The sequence below is a fragment of the Dipodomys merriami genome, unplaced genomic scaffold (genome assembly GCF_024711535.1).
Source record: "Dipodomys merriami isolate MVZ:Mamm:240054 unplaced genomic scaffold, mDipMer1.0.p SCAF_8, whole genome shotgun sequence".
NCBI lineage: Eukaryota > Metazoa > Chordata > Mammalia > Rodentia > Heteromyidae > Dipodomys > Dipodomys merriami.
Window position 1 is genome coordinate 19,237,334 of NW_027206401.1, and position 21,168 is coordinate 19,258,501.

General features: G+C 42.6%; 1 protein-coding gene across 2 annotated transcripts; it reads right to left on the reverse strand.

The window, feature by feature from the left end:
* Positions 1-5,352: 5,352 nt before the first annotated feature.
* Ccdc28a (coiled-coil domain containing 28A) lies at positions 5,353-21,103 on the reverse strand. Of its 2 annotated transcripts, none has more exons than XM_070011012.1 (6): positions 20,724-21,103; positions 19,056-19,249; positions 13,203-13,366; positions 10,486-10,640; positions 9,320-9,342; positions 5,353-5,538 (listed from the first exon to the last, which is right to left on the reverse strand). In XM_070011012.1, exons 2-6 carry the CDS (start codon positions 19,208-19,210, stop codon positions 5,484-5,486), a joined length of 552 nt encoding a protein of 183 aa, XP_069867113.1. In that variant the 5' UTR covers positions 19,211-19,249; positions 20,724-21,103; the 3' UTR covers positions 5,353-5,483. The 2 variants fall into 2 exon arrangements, with proteins under 2 accessions (XP_069867113.1, XP_069867114.1); XM_070011013.1 differs by having other exon boundaries at positions 20,885-21,022.
* Between the last annotated feature and the right edge of the window lie 65 nt (positions 21,104-21,168).

Sequence of the window (21,168 nt, forward strand, 5' to 3'; positions counted from 1 at the left end):
CCATGGGGACCACAACATACACGCCGCCCCTGCAGACTCCCCACCCGGCCCGCCCACCCCGCGGCTTACCAACCAGTCCTCCTTCCCCTCTCTCCCGAGAGGCCCAGACGACTGGCTGCCCCCAGAAGGGACTTGGATACAAGTAATGTTTATTTGGCCTCCCAAACCAGCTTTAAAATCGAATCGAAGGATGGATTTTCTTATTTTTTATCATTTTGTCAGCAAATCTTCAGGAAAATTTAATACTTGCTAATGCCAATTTTTAGCATTACACAGGGGATACAAAAACCCCTCCTTCCTAGTTATTATTGGGCACTTCCTAACTAGTTACTAATGCCTTTCTGTGTATATAACACTGGTCTCCATGGAGCGATGTTCACAATACATAAGTACAAAAAGATTAGAAAGTCATAAGGAGTATGATGCTTAAAAAATACTAAACATGGTACATACTACAAAATATGAACACAAACAAGATAAATGGTTTGGTCTTGTAAGGTTTCGGATGTTTTTGTTTGCTTTCAGCAGTACTGGGGTTTGACTCAGAGTTGAGCTTGCCCAACAGTGTCCTACCACTTGGGCTACACCTCCAGCCCTGCTTTTTTCAGGTTATTTTGGAGGTGAAGTCTCAAGGACTGTTGTCTCTGCAGGTTTCAAACCGTCATCTTTTGGATCTGAGCCTCTTGAGTACCAAGGATTACAGACATGAGTCACTGGAATCCATTGGTTTTAAAAGTTGGTTTTAGAAGTTGGTTTTAAAAGGTCATCTGGGACTGGAAATGTGGCTTTGTGGTGGAGTGCTTGCCTAGCATGCATGAAGCCCTGGGTTTGATTCCCCAATACCACATACACAGAAAAAGCCGGAAGTGGCACTGTGGCTCAAGTGGTAGCGTGCTAGCCTTGAGCAAAAGAAGCTCAGGAACAGTGCCCAGGCCCTGAGTTTAAGCCCCAGGTCTGGCAAAAGAAAAACAAAAAAGCCATCTGTAGGGAAAATGGCTGAAAAAATAACGGCCGAAGGGCCCAACAGCTGAACTGGACAATGAAGAAAGTGAACTAAGCAGCTCAAGGGTGGTGATGGGAGGGAGGGAAAGAGAGAGAGAAGAGCTGACACTAAGCAAAAGGAAAGAAATGTACATATCACCCAATTTGGAAGAAATTGTTTTATTGTAAAAGTTCATAGAGTTCACAAGCTTTGTAGATTAACATGATGATGATTATCATTGTGAAAATTAAAATTTGTTTGTAACTTTAGCTAAGTATAAATGCAGGACTGTGAAATTTATGCAATCACTTAATCTCAATAAAGAAATAAAGCTATCTGTAGGTTTTAAAAGGTCATCTGTAATCAAATGCTTTTGCAATATTCAATATTTAGGTTAAAAAAATTGTAAATCTTCTAATGAAGTTTTACTCCAAATCCAGAAAAATCCTTTCAGGATTGTTATTATCTTCATTGCCTATCCAAGGAGTGTGAAAGAATGAAAATTAAGCTGCTATTTTTTTTGTTTGTTTGCTACCAGGGACCCAGGCGATATCCTTAGACATAAGAGCAAATGAACCAGTACAAGCTGTCAGTGTGCTGGTCTGCGCCCTTTCACCAGAAATAGCTTTTGCTCTATTCTGTCCCATGATAGTTTCTTTTTATCCTGTCACATGCTAGTGTTCTGTTCCTGTGGTCCCTATTCTCTAACCCAAGTAAAAAATGTTCTTTGTAATGCTCTGGTAGCTTTCCAAAAATAAATGCAATTAGGGTCTGGAGGTGTAGCCTAGTGGCAGAGTACTCAAAAACAAAAACAAAACAAGAAAAAAAACAAGAGGCTGGGCACTGGTGGCTCACGCCTGTAATCCTAGCTACTCAGGAGGCTGAGATCTGAGGATCACAGTTCAAAGCCATCCCAGGCAGGAAAGTCCATGAAACTCTTATCTCCAATAAACCACCAGAAAACTGGAAATGGCACTGTGGCTCAAGTGGTAGAGTGCTTGCCTTGAGCTAAAGAGCTGAGGGACAGCACCCAGGCCCAGAGTTCAAGCCCCACAAACAACAAAAAGGAAAGAAAGGAAGGAAAGAAAGAAAACCAAAGAGTCATGTGCCAGTGGCTCACACCTGTAATACTAGCTATTCAAGAGGCTGAGATCTGAGGATCCTAGTTTGAAGCCAGCTGGAACAGAAAAGCCCCATCCCCACCCCAATTCTTTTTTCAAGCTTTTTTTGGGGGTCCGGTTGTGGGGCCTTAACCTTCCCAGCCCCCCCACCCCAATTCTTATCTCCAATAAACTATACAGAAAAAGCCAGCGGTGGTACTGTGGCTCAAGTGATAGAGCGCTAGCCTTGAGCACAAAGAGGTTCAGGGACAGGGCCCAAGCCCTGAGTTCAAGCCCCAGGACCAAAAAAAGAAAGAAAGAAAAGAAAAAAACAAAAACAGATAAACTGTTCAACATTCTTTGAATTCAGAATGCCAAATATTATTAGCATTTTGATTTTAATATACTCAAGGGACTGGGAAGGTGGCTCAGTGGTAGAGGGCTTGCCTTGCATGCATGAGGCTCTGAGTTCAATTCCTCAGCACCACATAAATAGAAAAAGCCGGAAGTAGCGCTGAGGCTCAAGTGGTAGAGCGCTAGCCTTGAGCTGAAGAGCTGAGTGACAGTGCCCAGGCCCAGAGTTCAAGCCCCACAACCAAAAAAAAAAAAAAGATATCCAATAACAGGTAATGGTAGCATACATACGTGTAATCCCAGCACTTAGGAAGCTAGGCAAGAAGTCAGCTTGGACTATATATGGCAAGTTCTTATATTTTTTCCTTTTTTTTGTGGGTCGTGGGGCTTGAACTCTGGGCTTGGACACTGTCCTTCAACTCTTCAGCTCAAGGCTAGCACCCTACCACTTGAGCCACAACGCCACATCTGGTTTTCTGGTGGTTAATTGAAGAGTCTCAAGGCCTTTCCTTCCCAGCGCTGGCTTTGAACTGAGATCCTCAGATGTCAGCCTACTGAGTAACTAGGATTACAGGTGTGAGCCACCACACCTGGCCAAGTCCTTATCTTAAAAATAAACAAACACAAAAGAGTGGAAATGGGAGGTACTGGGAGAGAATGAGGGAACAGAAGACAGTTTATGAATTGAAATGTACTCATTACTTAACTCATGTAATTGTAATCCCTCTGTACATCATCTCTATAATAAAAAACAAAAACAAAAAATAAAAATCATTCAATGAGACCTGGGGATGCAGCTTAATTGTAGAGCACTTTCTTCACATGTATGAAGCCCTAGGTTTGATGCCCAGCACTGAAAATAAAGTGTGTAAAAGTTATAGAAGCTAACATGTATTGAACTTTACTGTTATCAGCTACTAATTTGCCATATTGCCTACACATAATTTATGAACTTCTACATTACTCATATAATCACTAGAAGTTGACTATTGGCCTTATTTTCTAGATTTAAAGCAGAAATCTTCATGCCTATAATCCTAGCTACTCAGAGGGCTGATATCTGCGGATCCTGATTCAAATCCTGAAGTCCAAGAGACTCTTTCAAATTATCCAGCAAAAAACGAAGTGGAGGTGTGGCTCAAGTAGTAGAGCACCAGCCTTGAACAAAAAAGAAGCCCTCAGAGGGCTGCTATAATCCTATAATCCTATAATCCTAGCAACTCAGGAGGCTAAGATCTGAGGATCACAGTTGAAAGCCAGCCTAGGCAAGAAAGTCTGATTTTTTTTTTTATTGTGAAAATACTGTACAGAGGGGTTACAATTACATGAGCAAGGTAATGAGTACATTTCTTATCAAGCATTGTTGCCTCCTCCTTTGTTTCCCCTTCCCATCCCTTCCCTTTCCATCTCCCCCCCCCCATCTCATTCCCACCACACACCCCCACCCCCGCACCAAAGTTGCAAAGTTCGTTTTGGGACATAACGTCTTGTACATCTCATTGTTGCAATGGGTCCACCTGTATCCCCATTTAAACAGTTTTTTTCCCTTCTCCTCCACAAATTATACCAACATCAAATACAGTGAAAACAGGGGTTATACTGTGGGGGAGGGACCTACAAAGCAACAAAGAAATCTCTTGTAAATGTGTCAGAAACAATAGCAAGAAAGAAAAACCATTTGAGTCCTTATCTGGGGGTTCATTTCACCTAACATCAACTTATCTATTTCTGCTTGTCTCAGACATATACTAGTTATTTCAAATAAGGGAAACCATGGGACCTATGTTTCTTTGGACCTGGTTTACTTCACTTAATATAATTTTTCCAAGTCTTTCCTAACAAATGGGACAATGTTATTCTTTCTGATGGAGGCGTAGAATTCCATTGTGTGTGTGTGTGTGTGTGTGTGTGTGTGTGTGTGTGTGTGTGTGTGTATCTCACATTTTCTTGATCCATTCATCTACTGAGGGGCATCTTGGTTGGTTCCATATCTTAGCTATGGTGAATGATGCTGTAATAAACATAGTTGTGCTGGTAGCTTTAGTACGGTCTTGTTTGTGATCATTCGGGTAAATGCCCAAAAGTGGGATTGCTGGGTCATAGGGGAGCTCTATGTGGGGTCTTTTGAGGATTCTTATCTGCAGTTAACCACCAGATATAACAGAGTAGCACTGTGGCTCAAAGTGGCAGAGTGCTAGCCTTGAGTGAAAGAGCTTAGGGACAGCGCCCAGTCCCCACAGTTCAAGCCCTGTGACGAACAACAACAAAAAGAGGCCCTGTCAACATGTGTGCACACATGCTTGTGTGTGCATGTACATATACACGAATTCAACTCATCTGGGTCAGCACACATGTACAGGAAAGTCAAGGGCCAGAATAGGGATTCAAAGCACAGTCTAAATAACCTCCATACGTGCTCAAAAGGTACAGAAATTTCAGGGAACTTATAAAACCTCAGTGTTAACCAACAGTTTTCTTCTGAAGACTAAACCCAAACCCGAGTTGAAGATAATAGGGTCTTCCAGACAGACAACACAGACTAATTTAAAACAATCACTTTATTAAAAATAGCAAATCTCACAATACTTATTTAACATTTAGTCATCACTGGCCATTGGCAAACACACCTGTGTGTGTACTGATTGTCTAAAGTAAACTGAAGCGGGGCTGCCACACCACAACTGAAGCGGTGGGTCAGGGCACCACCCACCGAGGATCTCCCTGGGGGTGGGGGTGGTGCCCTCCAGCCCCATCAAGAACAGTTAGCACAATGCATTTCAAGTATAACCCTGTAAGGCAACAGTATAAAGCACAGCAGCACGACCTCTCAGACCTCTCCATGTCCCAAGCAAGCCTTCCCCAAGGCCCTGACCTCCAGTTACAGTGAATTATAGCAAGCAAGTATACTAAAAGCAGTAGGGGGAACAATCAATGCACTTTAATGACTTTAATTCCTGGTGTGGAAGATGATTCTATTACTGAAGTTAGCTACTGAAGGTACGAATGCTGCTTCTCCGCAAACCCAAGAAAGCAAACTGTGTTTCACTTTAGCTGGTAGAAGTATTAGGAACGTCTTGTGCATCTGCCAAGTGTAGCTTTTGTCTGAATTCATCAGTTAAGGAGATTTCATTCTGTAATGAGTACTTCTTTTAAATTTTGGGAAATTACACTCAGGAGAAATAAAAAAAGGGGGGGCGAGTATAGAGGGGAAGGGAAGAGAGGGGAAAGAGAAAGAGAAGGCAAGATGCTTAGAGGCAAAGCTACTTTGTTGCTATGGAGACCCAGATGTAGTAAGCCAATTATATTATACTATGCTATTTCTATATCAATAATATGCTATAGCTCTACTATATCTAAAACTTACTGCTTTACAAAAAATAAAAATAATTAAATGTACTGCTTTATAAAATTTTACTCAGTAGTATGTTCTAGATTACAATAAATCTATCTGCAATAAAACAATATCTGTCTGTCTGTCTGTCTGTCTGTCTAAGGGGTACCCAGAGGGGAGCCGACTGGCCTCAAACTTGCAGTCCTCCTGCCTCAAGCTTCCTCGTGCTGGAATTACAGGTGTGAATCTTCATGACTCACTAATTATTTTTATTGCAGCTAGAATTTTTTTTTTTTTTGGTCGGTTGTGGGGCTTGAACTCTGGGTCTGGGTCAAGGCTAGTTCTCTACCATTTGAGCCACAGTGCCACTTCCAGCTTTTTCTGTTTATATGATGCTGAGACATCGAACCCAGGGCCTCATGCATGTGAGGCAAGCGCTCTACCACTGAGCCACCTTCCCAGCCCAAGAATTATCTTTGAGATAAGGAACTGATGAACATCAAATATTAAAATACTAAAGAAAGATTGTATTTACCACCCTCCCTCCTTTCTTCCCATTTCAAACAATGTTAGCTCCTCTCTAAGTCTTTCTTGACAATATCCTAAATCAATCTGACCTCACAAAACCTTATTATCCTCATCTACAAAATGCAAAGTATCATAGCACCTACTTCCTATTTAGCAAGCAGTAAGTTTCCATCAAGACTGGCTATTGATTGCTATTTCTGATTTGTATATACTTCCTTATTTCTTAATTTTTATTACTATATAATTAAGCAATTAATTATAGCATACAACGTTATATTAATCATACTAACTTACAGTCTATATATAGTTTGGAAATTTTCACATACTTATCATTACCCAATATTACAGAAGACCCTCTAAGATAGTTAACAATTTGTTCAAAGTTACATTATCAGAATGTTAAAACAATTTTTTTTTTTTTTTTGTCGGTCATGGGGCCTGAACTCTGGGCACTGTCCCTCAGCTCTTCAGCTCAAGGCTAGCACTCTACCACTTGAGCCACAGTGCCACTTCTGGCTTTTTCTGCTTATGTGGTGCTGAGCAATGGAACCCAGGGCCTCATGCATGCAAGGCAAGCGCTCCCACCGCTGAGCCACCTTCCCAGGCCCCAGAACCAAATTTTTAAAGTCCTATTTAGATGTCAACAACAACAGAAGGTTATTCGGGTTAAAACATGTATTCACATGTGAAACACCTATGTGGAATCTTGGAATAATGAATACACTGAAAAAAAAAAGAATGACAGGAGGTAAAACTGGCTCTGTTGGGGACTGGACACCAGCAGTAATGAATGGGGAGACCGAATGGAAGGGGTAAATGAGGAGGAATATGGTCAAACTAGTTTAGTTGCATGTATGGAAATAATGAAACTTGATAGCATTATTCTAAGAAATGGGGAAGCGAGAAAGGGAGAATGATAAAAGAAGCATATGCATGGATAGAAAGATCATAATAACCCCTCCCACATGCAACTAATGTATGGCAAATAAAAATAAATTTAAGCCAGGAGCCAGTGCCTCACGCCTGTAATCCTAGCTACTCAGGAGGCTGAGATCTGAGGATCACGGTTCAAAGCCAGCCTGGGCAGGAAAGTCCATGAAACTCTTATCTCTCCAATAAACCACCAGAAAACCAGAAGTGGCGCTGTAGCTCAAGTAGTAACGAGTGCTCGCTTTGAGCTGAATAGCACAGGGACAGCACCCAGGCCAAGAGTTCAAGCCCCACGACCAACAAAAAAAATAAAAAATAAATTTAAGAAATATCCACTCTAAAACCAGCTCATTATTTGGTTTCAAGAGGCTATTTTCCTTTTTAAAGTAAATTAGCTTGTGGGCAGAAGTCATTGCTCTTATGGTCCTAACAATCCTGCCTACTGATAGATTCAAAAACATATTTTGAGCCAGTGGCTCATACCTATAATCCTAGCTACTCAGGAGGCCGAGATCTGAGGATCATAGTTCAAAGCCAGCATGGGCAGGAAAATCCGTAAGACACTTATCTCCAATTAACCACCAAAAAGAAAGTGGCACTGTGGATCAAGTGGTAGAGCACTAGCCTTGAGCTAAAGAGTATAGGGACAGCACCCAGGTACAGAGTTCAAGCCCCATGACCAACATAAAAAAATTTTTTTGAAGTTTTTGAAATCATTGTTTTGCCTTGAAATATCAAAACCTGACTCTTCTTCCTATAACTTAAGTGGTTTCTCATATGCTAGTCTTTTTTTTTTTTTTTTTTTTTTGTGGGTCACGAGGCTTGAACTCTGGGCTTGGGCGCTGTCCCTGTGCTCTTCAGCTCAAGGCAAGTGCTCTACCGCTTGAGCCACAGCACCACTTCCAGTTTTCTAGTGGTTTATCGGAGATAAGAGTCTCACAGACTTTCCTGCCTGGGCTGGCTTTGAACCATGATCCTCAGATCTCAGCCTCCTGAGTAGCTAGGATTACAGGCATGAGCCACCAGTACCTGGCTACATACGCTAGTCTTATAACACTCTCAGCACACTTAATTATGGAATGTCATTTCACAAATCAGGTGAACATTCCTTCAATTACATATAATTTTCATTTTGATGCACCTATAATACCCTGTATAATAATATTAGTTTAATGCATTTCATCTGGATGTCCATCTATCAGTTAGCATCAGAATCTAAGCCTAATCCATAATTTCTTTTTGTTGGTCCTGAGGCCTGAACTCTGGGCCTAGGCACTGTTCCTCAGCTGTTCAGCTCAAGGCTAATGCTCTATCACTTGAGCCACAGTGCCACGTCCAGCTTTTGCTGCTTATGTAGTGCTGAGGAATTGAACCCAGGGCCTCTGGCATACAAGGCAAGCACTCCACCACTGAGCCACCCTAATCCATAATTCTTATGATTTAAAAAATAATGAAGAGGAGAGAGGGGCAAGAAAAATGGCAGGAATACACTGATGGGTGATTGACTAAAATACAGTGTATGCATATGTAGAAATGTCACAATGAAAAAAAATTAAATTTGTTTAAGATTTTCAAAAAACACGGGGCTGGGAGTTTAGCCCAGCGGAAGGGCGCCCGCCCAGCACGCACAAGGTCCTGGGTTCGGTCCTCAGCCCTGGAAAAAAAAAAGATTTTTCAAAAAACAAAGCAGGGTCTGGGAAGGTGGCTCAGTGGTAGAGTGCTTGCCTTGCATGCATGAGGCCCTGGGTTCGATTCCTCAGCACCATATAAGCAAAAAAGAAAAAAGCCGGAAGTGGCGCTGTGACTCAAGTGGTAGAGCGCTAGCCTTGAGCTGAAGAGCTGAGGGACAGCACCCAAGCCCCTCAGAGTTCAGGCCCCACAACCGGACCCCCCCCCCAAAAAAAAATCAAAAAACATAAAGCAAAGTAGAACAAACCAGAAAAAAAGATTTCCTCATTCAAAGCAATGAGAAAATTCTCTAAGGAAACTAAAAAAGAAGAGAAAGGGCCCCAATAAACAAAATAGAATAGGGATCACTCATCCAAAAGTATAAAAATCACAAACTTCTCACTGTTGATAGTAGATAAAGGATACATTGAAGAATTCAGTTCTTCTAACTGAAACACAAAAGAAACAATAATTTTTATGTTTATTAGAATACAAGTGGGTCATTTAAGCTCATTTAAGCTCTCTTTAAATCACAGAGTAAACTACTAAAAAATACTTGCAAAGTATTTTCAGGCTAGGATATTACATTTCACAAATAATTATAAAGTAGCTTTAGTATTTATGAAAGAATATACTAGAATGGAAACAAATGATAAAAACTGGATTTTTAGCTGGGTGCCAGCAGCTCAGGCCTGTAATCCTAGCTACTCAGAAGGCTAAAATCTGACAATTACAGTTCAAAGCCAGCCACACAGATAAATCCAAGAGACTCTTAGCTCTAATTAACCAGTAAAAAGCCAGAAGAGGAGGTATGGCTCAAGGGGTACAGTACGAGCTGTAAGTGAAAAACCCAAGCAAGAAAAGGCCTGAAGTTAAAACCCCAGGACTAGTGCACGCGCGCGCGCACGCACACACACACACACACACACACACACACACACACACACATCCAAAAACCATGCTTAGTTACAATAATTTTTTTTTTTTTTTTTTTGCCAATCCTGGGGGCTTGAACTCAGGGCCTGGACACTGTCCCTGGGTTTCTTTTGTTCAAGGCCAGCACTCTACCACTTGAGCCACAGCGCTACTTCCATTCTGTTTGTGGTACTGAGGAATCAAACCCAGGGCTGAGAACATGGTTCAAGTGGTAGAGTGCCTGCCTAATGTTCTTGCAATTCATAAAGGTTTTAAAGATTATTGTCACTGAGAGGGCAATTTAAAAAAACTATGTTAAAAGATGATTAGATGATTAGAGCCAGCTGTGGTGGCACATGCCAGTAATCAACGAGGAGGATGAGGCGGGACAATCACAGGTTCAAAAGCAGCCTGGGATACACTTGGGCTGGGAATGTGGCTTAGTGGTAGAGCGCTTGCCTAGCATGCATGGAGCCCTGGGTTTGATTCCTCAGTACCACATCAACAAAAAAAAACTGGCAGTAGCGCTGTGGCTCAAGTGGTAGAGCACTGGCCTTGAGCTGAAGAGCTGAGGGACAGCGCCTAGGCCCGGAGTTCAGGCCCCATGACTGACAAAAAAAAAAAAAAAAGAAAAGAAAAGAAAAGAAAAAAGAATAGAGTGAAACAACTCTACTCACATCAGACAGCAGCCTGTCCAGATTGGCATCACTGGCTGCTTTCCTCTTGTCCTCAGGAAGTTCCTCTAACTCCCCATAAAGCTCCAAATTCAAGCGAGCTAACTTCTCCTGCATTCCTCGAACATGCTCCATCTGTTCTATGGAACACTCGTTTCCTAAGGAACATTCAGATATTAGTAATGCTAAAACTTAAGCATTGGGAGTAGCTTTTAAACTCTAAGTGCTTTGAAAGAAATTTATTTTCTTCCATGTATAAATTGGATTGTTAATGATCATATATTTTTCTTTTTCTTTTTTTTTTTTTTTTTTTTGGGTCTGGTTGTGGGGCCTGAACTCTGTCCCTCAGCTCTTCAGCTCAAGGCTAGCACTCTACCACTTGAGCCACAGCGCCACTTCCGGCTTTTTTTTTTTGCTTATGTGGTGCTGAGGAATCAAACCCAGGGCCTCAAGCATGCAAGGCAAACGCTCTACCACTGAGCCACCTTATATTTTTCTGTGGATAGTTACAAATCAATGTTTTTGTGATAGTGCCTCCCTTTACTTCACAGCTGGCCACAAACTCAAATCTTCCTAAATCTGTTTTGAAACAAATCAAACCAAATTTTGGCAAGGCACCAGTGTCTTACATCTGCAATCCTAACTACTCAGAAGGCTGAAATCTAAGGATCATGGTTTGAAGCCAACCTGGGCAGGAAAGTCTGTGAGACTGTTCTCCAATTATCCACCCAAAAGCTGGAAGTGAAGCTGTGACTCCAAGTAGCAGAGTGCCAGCCTTGAGTGAAAAATTAAGTGACACCCTAAGTTCAAGCCCCTGTTCAAAACCAACAAAAAAATATCTTTATGAGTTCTTATAAGCAGTTATGTATTCCTCCTTTAGGAAATTCAAATAATATTTATAAAGCACATTATAAAACAATGTAACATTCTAGATAAGTTGTCTGTAATTGTTCATGGAAAGATCTTAAATTTTTGACTGACTAGAGAAAATAATTCATATACATGACATCTTCTGCAATGTCTTTTTATCTACAGAAGGCAAATTATATCCTTTAACAATTAAATCAAAGATCATTACATTGTGCGTGCGCGTGCACGCATGCGTGTGTGTGTGTGTGTGTGTGTGTGTGTGTGTGTGTGTGTGTGTGTGTGTGTTGCCAGTCCTGTCGTTTGAACTAGAGGTTGGGCTTGTTTTTATTTTTTGTTTGTTTTGTTTTGTTTTTTCCCTGGGATTCTTTTGCTTAAGGCTAGCACTCTATCACTTGAGCCACAGTACCACTTCAGGTTTTTTCTGTTTATGTGGTACTGAGGATTTGAACTCAGGGCTTTATGTATGCTAGGCAAGCACTCTACCACTAAGCCACATTCCTAGCCTTTTGTTCTTAATTTTTTTATTTTTTATATATTTATTTATTTTTGTTGGTCATGGGGCTTGAACTCTGGGGCCTGACCTTTGTCCCTCAGCTCTTCAGATTAAGGCTAGCACTCTACCACTTAAGCTACAGTGCCACTTCTGGTTTTCTGATGGTTTATTGGAGATAAAGAGTTTCACGGACTTTCCTGCCCGGGCTGGCTTTGAACCGTGATTCTCAGATCTCAGTCTCCTGAGTAGCTAGGCTTACAGGCGTGAGCCACCGGCGCCCAGCCCTTTTGTTCTTTAAAAAGGCAGAACAAGCCAGGCACCAATGGCTCCCGCCTGTAATTCTAGCTACTTAGGAGGCTGAGAGCTGAGGCGTGCAGTTCAAAGCCAGCCCGGGCAGCAAAACCCAAAAGACTCTTATCTCCAATTAACCACCCGAAAACTGGAAGTGGTGCTGTGGCTCTAGTGGAGGCTAGCCTTGAGCTGAAGAGCTCAGAGACAGCACCCAGGCCCAAAGTTCAAGCCCCATGAATGACCAAAAAAAAAAAAAGGCAGAACAAGTGGATGTCAGCAGTTCACTACTCTGTAATCCTAGCATTTTAGAGGCTAAGATCCACGATTACAGTTCAAAGCTAGCCAAAGCAAAAAAAAGTCCATCATATTCATCTCTAATTAACCCATAAAAAGCCAGAAGTAGAGATGTAGCCCAAGTAGCACAATGCCTCAAGTAGCAGAATCCCATCCTTGAGCTAAAAAGCTAAAGGAAGTATAGCATGCCCAGGCCATGAATTCAACAAGCCCTAGTACCTGAATGACTGAAAAAAAAAAAAAAATGCCAGGCACTGGTGGCTCATGACTGTAATACTAGCTACTCAGATGGCTGAGTTCTGAGGATCGTGGTTCAAAGCCAGCCTGGGCAGGAGAGTCTGTGAGACTCATCTCCAATTAATCACCAGGAAACTGGAAGTGGCACTGTGGCTCAAAGTGGTAAAGTGCTTGCCTTGAGTTGAAGAGCTCAGGGACAGCACCCATGCCCCAAGTTCAAGCCCCATGACAAGAAAAAAAAAGAAACTGGAGGCCAGTGGCTCACCCCTGTAACCCTACCTACTCAGAAGGCTGAAATCTGAGGCTCAGAGTTCAAAGCAGCCCTGGCAGGAAAATCTGTGAGACGCATCTCCAATTAACCACTACAAAGTCAGAAGTGGAGCTCTGGCTCAAATAGTAAAACACTAGTCTCAAGCAAAAGTATCTCAAGGACAAACCCCAGGATTGGCAAAAAGAAAAAAAATTCATGCAGAAAAAAGGATGCAAACATCTGAAAGGAAAAAAAAAACAGTAAAGAGAAATACTTCTTGCTTACCAAATGCTTGAAGTTTACCAGAGTGGAAATCATTGAGGAGACTGAGAAGCCCGCGCTCCATCTCCTGCACATCCGAGACGTCGGTGAGGAAGGAGTGCTGGATAGGGGTAGCCTGGGCACCTTTTCCTTCTCCACCCTGAGGTTTGTTCTTCTCTTTCAGAACTCTGCAAAGATGATACAATTGGATTTACTTACATCTTTTCCAGAAGGTTCCAGATCAAACTTCTGCTTATTTCCTAAGTGAATTAATGAACTTATTCTTAAAAAACAAGAAATAAGAATAAAGTCAATATCAAATAGAACTAGTAACCTCAAGTCAGAAATAAAGAACAGTGCAAAAAAATCTATGATTGGGCTGGGAAGGTGGCTCAGTGGTAGAACGCTTGCCTTGCATGCATGAGGCCCTGGGTTCAATTCCTCAGCACCACATAAGCAAAAAGAAAAAAGCCAGAAGTGGTGCTGTGGCTCAAGTGGTAGAGCACTAGCCTTGAGCTGAAGAGCTGAGGGACAGTGCCCAGGCCCAGAGTTCAGGCCCCACAAGAGGACCCACCCAAAAAAAAAATCTATGATTGCATTTCATACATTTGTATCAAATATAATCACTAAGACTCAGAAGGTTTCATTAACATATTTATATAATATGCTAATTTACTAGACTTCCAACAATTGAAATGGAAATTGTTAGGTCTTTTTACTAGTCTACATCTCTTATTTCATTTCACAGTAAAACATCTTACAAACTTTCCCTCTTAAATGTTACTCTGAACTAGCAGTGATTCTCTGATTATGGGGTTCCTGCTCTGGGCAGACATTATGCAAGTAGTATTTGTTTAAGGAGACTTTTTAATTCATAATCTCTGTATGACAGGGAACAGAAAACCTCTTATCATCCCTGACTCCCCATCTTCCCCAGGCCCCACATGCACTCATAAAGTCCTCCTGATTACTCTAAAGTACTCATCTCCCTAGTTCTTCTCTTTGCCACTGCCACCACCCTGTTGACCTAAAGACTCCAATACCTTCCCAAACAGCTTTCTTGCCTCTGTGTGTGGGGTCTCATCCCCCTTTCCTTTTCACAAGGCAGCCAACTACACTTCTAAAAAGCAAAATCAGATCATATAACTTATAGAACTTAAACCCTTTAGTAGCCTGCTGGATAAAGCCCAGTGTACTTCAGAAATCCTGTCTTCCCCTTGGAATCTCTAGTCATTGTTTCGTTTCCTCCAGATCCATTCTCTATCTTACATGTTGAATCTGTGGTTGCATCTGAATCCTCAAACCCCACTCCCTATTTTGCTAGGTAGTTTCTACCCACACATCCACCAAGTTTCAGTTTAAGAGCTGTCTCCCCAGGAAGGCCTTTTAGAACCATTCTATGAACTAATTGGTTGGTTTTGTTTTATTTGCCAGGCTTCAGGACCTGGTCTGTCCCTGAGCCTCTTTGTTCTCAAGGCTAGCACTCTACCACTTGAGCCACTACACCACTTCTGAGTAGTTTATTAGAAGTAAGTGGTTCACACCTGTAATCCTAGCTACTCAGGAGGCTAAGAACTGAGGATCCAGGTTCAAAGCCAGCCCAGACAGGGAAGTCCAATTCTTATCTCCAATTAACCACCAGAAAACTAGAAGTGGCACTGTGGCTTGAAGTGGTAGAGCACTAGCCTTGTGCTGAACTGCTCAGGGGTGCCCAGCTCTGAATTCAAGCCCCACAACTGACCACTCCCCCCCCCATTAAAAAAAGTCTCACAGACTTTCCTGCCTAGGCTGCCTTCAAACCATAATCCTCAGATCTCAGCCTCCTCAAGTAGCTAGGATTATAGGCATGAGCCACCAGCACCCAGATCCAAATTTGTTCTTATTAACCATGTCTGGCATATACCAGGCTCTCAAAAACTTCAGTGATGGTACTATGTACACAGTTATATAGGAACAGAAAGAGGTTTATGAAGCCCAGGCCAGCTGGAAGGCTTGCTATAGGCATTATGTGAAGGGTTAACAAATAATGGTTAAAAACCAAGAGGGAAGTTGTGTTTTGTATTTACAATCCAATGTATACTACATATCTTGAGTCATATATGCATTCAATACTCAATTTTTACATAGTGTTGAATGAAAACAGCCTTCCCACAGCTCTCCTCACCAAAATAAGGATAAATGAGATACATGGATATATCCCCCCCCAGAAAGGACAGGGCACAAGAAACTAACAACTCCTCTAATTTTAGAAACCACTGTGAAACCCCTTGGTACAATTTTAATACACACTAAAAAAAATGACAGCAAAGTTAAAAAGTTTCTTCTGAGGAGATGTAAACCAGTAAAGAGATTGGGCTAACAAGGGTGGATGAATAAGATTGTATTATGATCCAAGTAGTTTGTGTTCTTGTGTGAAAATACACCTGGTAAAATAGTTTCAAGAAGTTGTTAAGGGCCTGGGGCCACTCATGCCTGTAATCCTAGCCACTTAGGAGCCTGAGCAGGAAAGTCCATGAGATTCTTCTTTTTTTTTTTTTTTTTTGTTGGCTGTGCGGCTTGAACTCTGGGCCTGGGCACTGCCCTCAACTCTTCAGCTCAAGACAAGCACTCTACCACTTAGGCCACAGCACCACTTCTGGTTTTCTGGTGGTTTATTGAAGATAACGACTGTACAGACTTTCCTACCCGAGCTGGCTTTGAACCGTGATCCTCAGATCTCAGCCTCCTGAGTAGCTAGGATTACAGGTGTGAGCTACCGGTGCCGAGGTCCATGAGATTCTTATCGCCAATTAAGAACCAAAAAGCCATCAGTGGAACTGTGACTCAAGTGGTAGGATAGCAGCATTGATCAAAAAAGCTAAAGGACAACTTCTAGGGCTTGAGTTTGAGCCATGGGGGCCAGCTCACACACACAGAAAGTGATTAAGGAAATAAGGGGGTGAGATTGATTGGAATGCATTTGTCACAGTGAGTTCCCCAGCCCTTTTACAACTAATGTATATAATAAAAAAGAAAAGGAAATTTAGAACAAGCTATTGAGAGTATGTGGGGAATAGTTCTTCACAAAGTACAGTCTGTACCTTGCTGTACAAAGTGCTGCCTGAGGGCTGGGAAGGTGGCTCAGTGGTACAGTGCTTGCCTTGAATGCATGAGGCCCTGGGTTCAATTCCTCAGCACCACATAAGCAGAAAAAGCTGGAAGTGGTGCTGTGGCTCAAGTGGTAGAATGCCAGCCTTGAGCTGAAGAGCTGAGGGACAGTGCCCAGGCTGGAAAAAAAAAAAAAAGTGCTGCCTGAGACCTGTATAGCAAGTTCACCAGTGGTCTTCTCAGAAATGTTCCTCTGGGCCTGGTGCTGGTGGCTCACGCCTGTAATCCTAGCCTGTAATCCTACTCAGGAGGCTGAGATCTGAGGATCACTGCTCAAAGCCAGCCCAGGTAGGAAAGTTCGTGAGACTCATCTCCAATAAACCACCAGAAAACTGTAGTGGCACTTGGCTCAAGTGGTAAAGTGCTTGCCTTGAGCTGAAGAGCTGAGGGACAGTGCCCAGGCCCAGAGTTCAAACCCCATGGCCAACAAAAAAAAAATTCTATCAGTTCATCATTTAACTCTCTCAAAAAAAGGAAACAAACTCAAAAGATAAAATCAAGTCCTGTTTATTCTTACTCTCATGTTTATTATGTCCCACTGTCTCACTTCACATGAAAACAAGTAACAATTTTTTAAAGCACAGAATGAAATTACAATGTGTGCAGAACTCATTTTAAATGCTGTCAATCACATGGTGGCAATCAACATAAATCCAGCACTCAGGAAGCCCACACTCAAATCAAACATGGTGGTGTGCCACTATAATCTCAGCTCTTGGAAGGTGAAGGCAGAAGGATGGTAAAAGATCCTCTCTCAAAATTCAAAGGAATACATAAAGGGACCAAGAAACAAATAACAACTATTTAGAGAAAAGAATGATTTTCACCTTCGAAATCTCTTGGTGTTTTTTTTTGCAGGTTGTGGGGCCTAGACACTGTACCTGAGCTCTTTTGCTCAAGAGTAGCACTCTACCACTTTGGGCCACACTTCCACTTCCAGGTTTTGAATGGTTAATTGGAGGCAAGAGTCTCATAGGGACTTTTCTGCCCAGGCTGGCTTTCAACTGTGATCCTCGGTTCTTAGCTTCCTGACTAGCTAGAATTAGGCATTTTTTAAGACAGGCTGTAACTATGTATTCCAGGTTGGTTTAGAATTCTCAGTCTTCCTCCAGTGGACTCCCAAGCAGATGGGGTTACACATATGCACCATCATTCCCCTTTAGATTTCTTTTTTTTTTTCTTTTCTTTGGGGGGGGGGTCCAGTCGTGGGGCCTGAACTCTGGGCCTGGGCACTGTCCCTCAGCTCTTCAGCTGAAGGCTAGCACTCTACCACTTGAGCCACAGCGCCACTTCCGGCTTTTTTCTTTTTTGCTTATGTGGTGCTGGGGAATCAAACCCAGGGCCTCATGCATGCAAGGCAAGCGCTCTACCACTGAGCCACCTTCCCAGCCCCTTGGATTTCTTTTTCTACCAACAATAACTTGATTCAAAACCTGATTCTACATTAAACTCTTCCAGAAAAATCCTTTTCTAATAATTTATTCAAAGGAAACCCATATACATCTTGAACTTCTTTTTCTACCAATAATAACCTTATTCAAAATCTAATTCTAAGCCAGGTGCCAATGGCTCACTCCTGTAATCCTAGCTACTTAGAAGACTGAGATCTGAGGACAGTGGTTCAAAGCAAGCCTGAGCAGACTCATCTCCAATTAGCCACCAGAAACCTGAGTGGCACTATGGTTCAAGTGGTAGAGTGATCACCTTGAGCTGAAGAGCTGAGGGACAGCACCCAGGCCCAGAGTTGAAGCCCACAACCAACAGGAAGGAAAAAAAAGTCAAGAGTTGAGCACTGGTGGCTCATACTTATAGTCCTTAGCTACTTGGGAGGCTGAGAGCTGAGGACTGCAGTCCAAAGCCAGCCCAGGCAGAAAGTCTATGGGACTCTTATCTCCAATAAACTATCAAAAAAACAGGAGGTGCAAGTGGTAAGAGGAAAGGAAAAAAAAAAACAAAATTTAGGGACAGTACTCGAACCCTGAGGTCAAGTCCCATGATTGGCACACACACACAAAAAAAGGGCTGGGAAGGTGGCTCAGTGGTAGAGCACTTGCCTGGCATGCATGAGGCCCTGGGTTCAATTTCTCAGCACCACATAAGCAGAGAAAGCTGGAAGTGGTGCTGTGGCTCAAGTGGTAGAGTGCTAGCCTTGAGCTGAAGAGCTGAGGGACAGCACCCAGGCCCAGAGTTCAAGCTCCATGACCGATAAAAAATTTTTTTTTTTTAAATTTAAAAATAGGGCTGGGAAGGTGGCTCAGTGGTAGAGCATTTGCCTTGCATGCATGAGGCCCTGGGTTCGATTCCTCAGTACCACATAAGCAAAAAGAAAAAAGCCAGAAGTGGCACTGTTGGCTCAAGTGGCAGAGAGCTAGCCTTAAGCTGAAGAGCTGAAGGACAGTACCCAGGCCCAGAGTTCAGGCCCCATGACTGGACCAAAAAAAAAAAATTTTTAAATACAGCATTATAGGGGCTGGGAAGGTGGCTCAGTGGTAGAGCACTTGCCTTGCATGCTCAAGGCCCTGGGTTCGATTCCTCAGCACCACATAAGAAAAAAGCCGGAAGTGGCACTGTGGCTCAAGTGGTAGAGTGCTAGCCTTGAACTGAAGAGCGGAGGGACAGTGCCCAGGCCCAGAGTTCATGCTCCACGACCGGACCCAAAAAAAAAAAAAAATAGAGCATTATAAAAAGATGGTTTGGCAATAAATAACATTTTACTGTGAAAGAATTCACCTTTTTAACTTTGGTCGCTGGGAAGTTGATTGTGAGGCAGGATTTGAAAACCCTGTGCTTTTGCTCACTGGAATGGCATTTTTTTTGGCATTAACCTGAGTGGAGTGGGCACTAAAAGACTTAGGACTCCTCCTCTTCACCTTTCGCTCTTCCATTTCAAGTTCTTTGCTGAACCAAGGCCAGTTTCTTAACACCTAAATAAGAAAATACAGTTATTTACATATGTATGCTATAATATGCAACAATATAAGTGGTTTGAAGACCCATTTCACAGATCCAAAGAGTATTCAGAATTAAAGAGGTCAATGGCAGGTGGTGGTACATGCCTCTAATCCAAATATTCAGGAGTTTGAAGAAAAAGGATTCAAAGTTTAAGGACATAACAAGACCCTGTTTCAAAAAAGGAAGGGGGGGAGGGAGAGAAGAAAGAAAGAAAGAAAGAAAGAAAGAAAGAAGGAAAGAAAGAAAGAAAGAAAGAAAGGAAGGAAGGAAGAAAGAAAGAAAGAAAGGAAGAAAGAAAGAGAGAGAGAGAGAAAGAAGGAAGGAAGGAAGGAAAGAAAGAAAGAAAGAAAGAAAGAAAGAAAGAAAGAAAGGAAGGAAGGAAGGAAGGAAGGAAGGAAAGAAAGAAAGAAAGAAAGAAAAAAAGGGAAGAAAGAAAGGGAGAAAGATTAGCACTAGTTACAGATAGCCAGTCCATGGAGAATATGTTTAAAACCTTCTATTTATCATAGTATCTTATTTCATGTATTTACCATTATTTTCATAACTCCCAGTGGGTGTTGTTATCTTTTTTCCATTTCTTTATTATTCGTTCATTGGGTTAAATTCTGTGTGCCACCAAATCTGTTTTTTTTTTTTTTCCCCTTGACTCCATGATTCAAGTACCATAAGATATTTACATGGTCATTCAACTCATTGGATTGTAAATTGCCTTAGGAACAGTAGGTCTTTCTAAAAAATAGCATCAACTTAATCATATGACTTTTCAGAAAGATCCAAACCCATTTCAACCACTCTGAAAATACTTAAGGACTTTTTTTCCTCTCTGCACTCAGCACATGAGCAAGGAAATTTAAGCCACTGGGCTCAAGATTGGCTGTCACAGCCAAACCTATGATACCTGCAAAAAATAAAAAGGCTTTCTGGGAAAGGATCTTATGCACAGCCTTCACTTCCAGATACCAATCAATTCACTTAGGAACAGGCGGACAATATTTTCTTTAAGAAGGATTTTTAAAAACAAAGCGTGTTATGGCTGCTCCAACACCCACTAGAAATCAAATGGAACTTTAAAAGGCAACGGGGTGCTGGAGGCATGACTCAAGTGGCAGAGCACCTGCACTGCAACTTTAAGGCTCTGAATTCTCATTCCAGTGTCATCACCGCAAAAGAATAATAATAAAAATCAGTGTGAATTATGATACATATTAACAACTGGCCTTCCAATTTAAAGATGCGAATACACGTCTGGTAATACAAGGGGTTAAAAAAAAAAAAAGGGAAAAAATCCAAGCAAAGAAACAAACAAAAAACTCAATAGCCTGACATACGCTGCTCTGAGGGGCCAGAGCCTCGTTTTGGTAAAGTAGCAAGTGTCATGGATCGCCGAAAGCGTTCCTGTACACCAAGCGTCCGGGACCCCTCCGGCCACGGCCGGCGGCTACTTACTCGGGCACGGACTCCGAAGCAGGTCAGGTCTTCCGAGCAGGGCCGGGCCGCGGCCTCATCCCATCATCCGATTCGCCCATGCCACGACCCCACACCACCCAGCTCCCAGCAGGGTGGGTGGTGGAAGGGCTTAAAGGAGGAGATCCACTTCCACTACATACCCGAAGAAGAAGGGGGTTCGGGTCCCTCTCCACAACCTGCAAATTTCCCACAGTCTCGGAGGCCACGGCCGCGGCTGCAACTGGGCTCCGCTCACGTTCCTGAAGCCTCCACAGCGCCTTTTGTTTACGGAAGTGATCGGGGAGGCGGCGCCTCTATGACGCATGGCCCCGCCCCTTCCTGCTCCGGGAACGTCTCTCGCACTCCCGCCGTGGGCTCCGCATTGTGCCGCTGTACGTTCAGCTCTTACTCCAGCGGGGATAGAAAGGCGTCGTCATGGCTGACG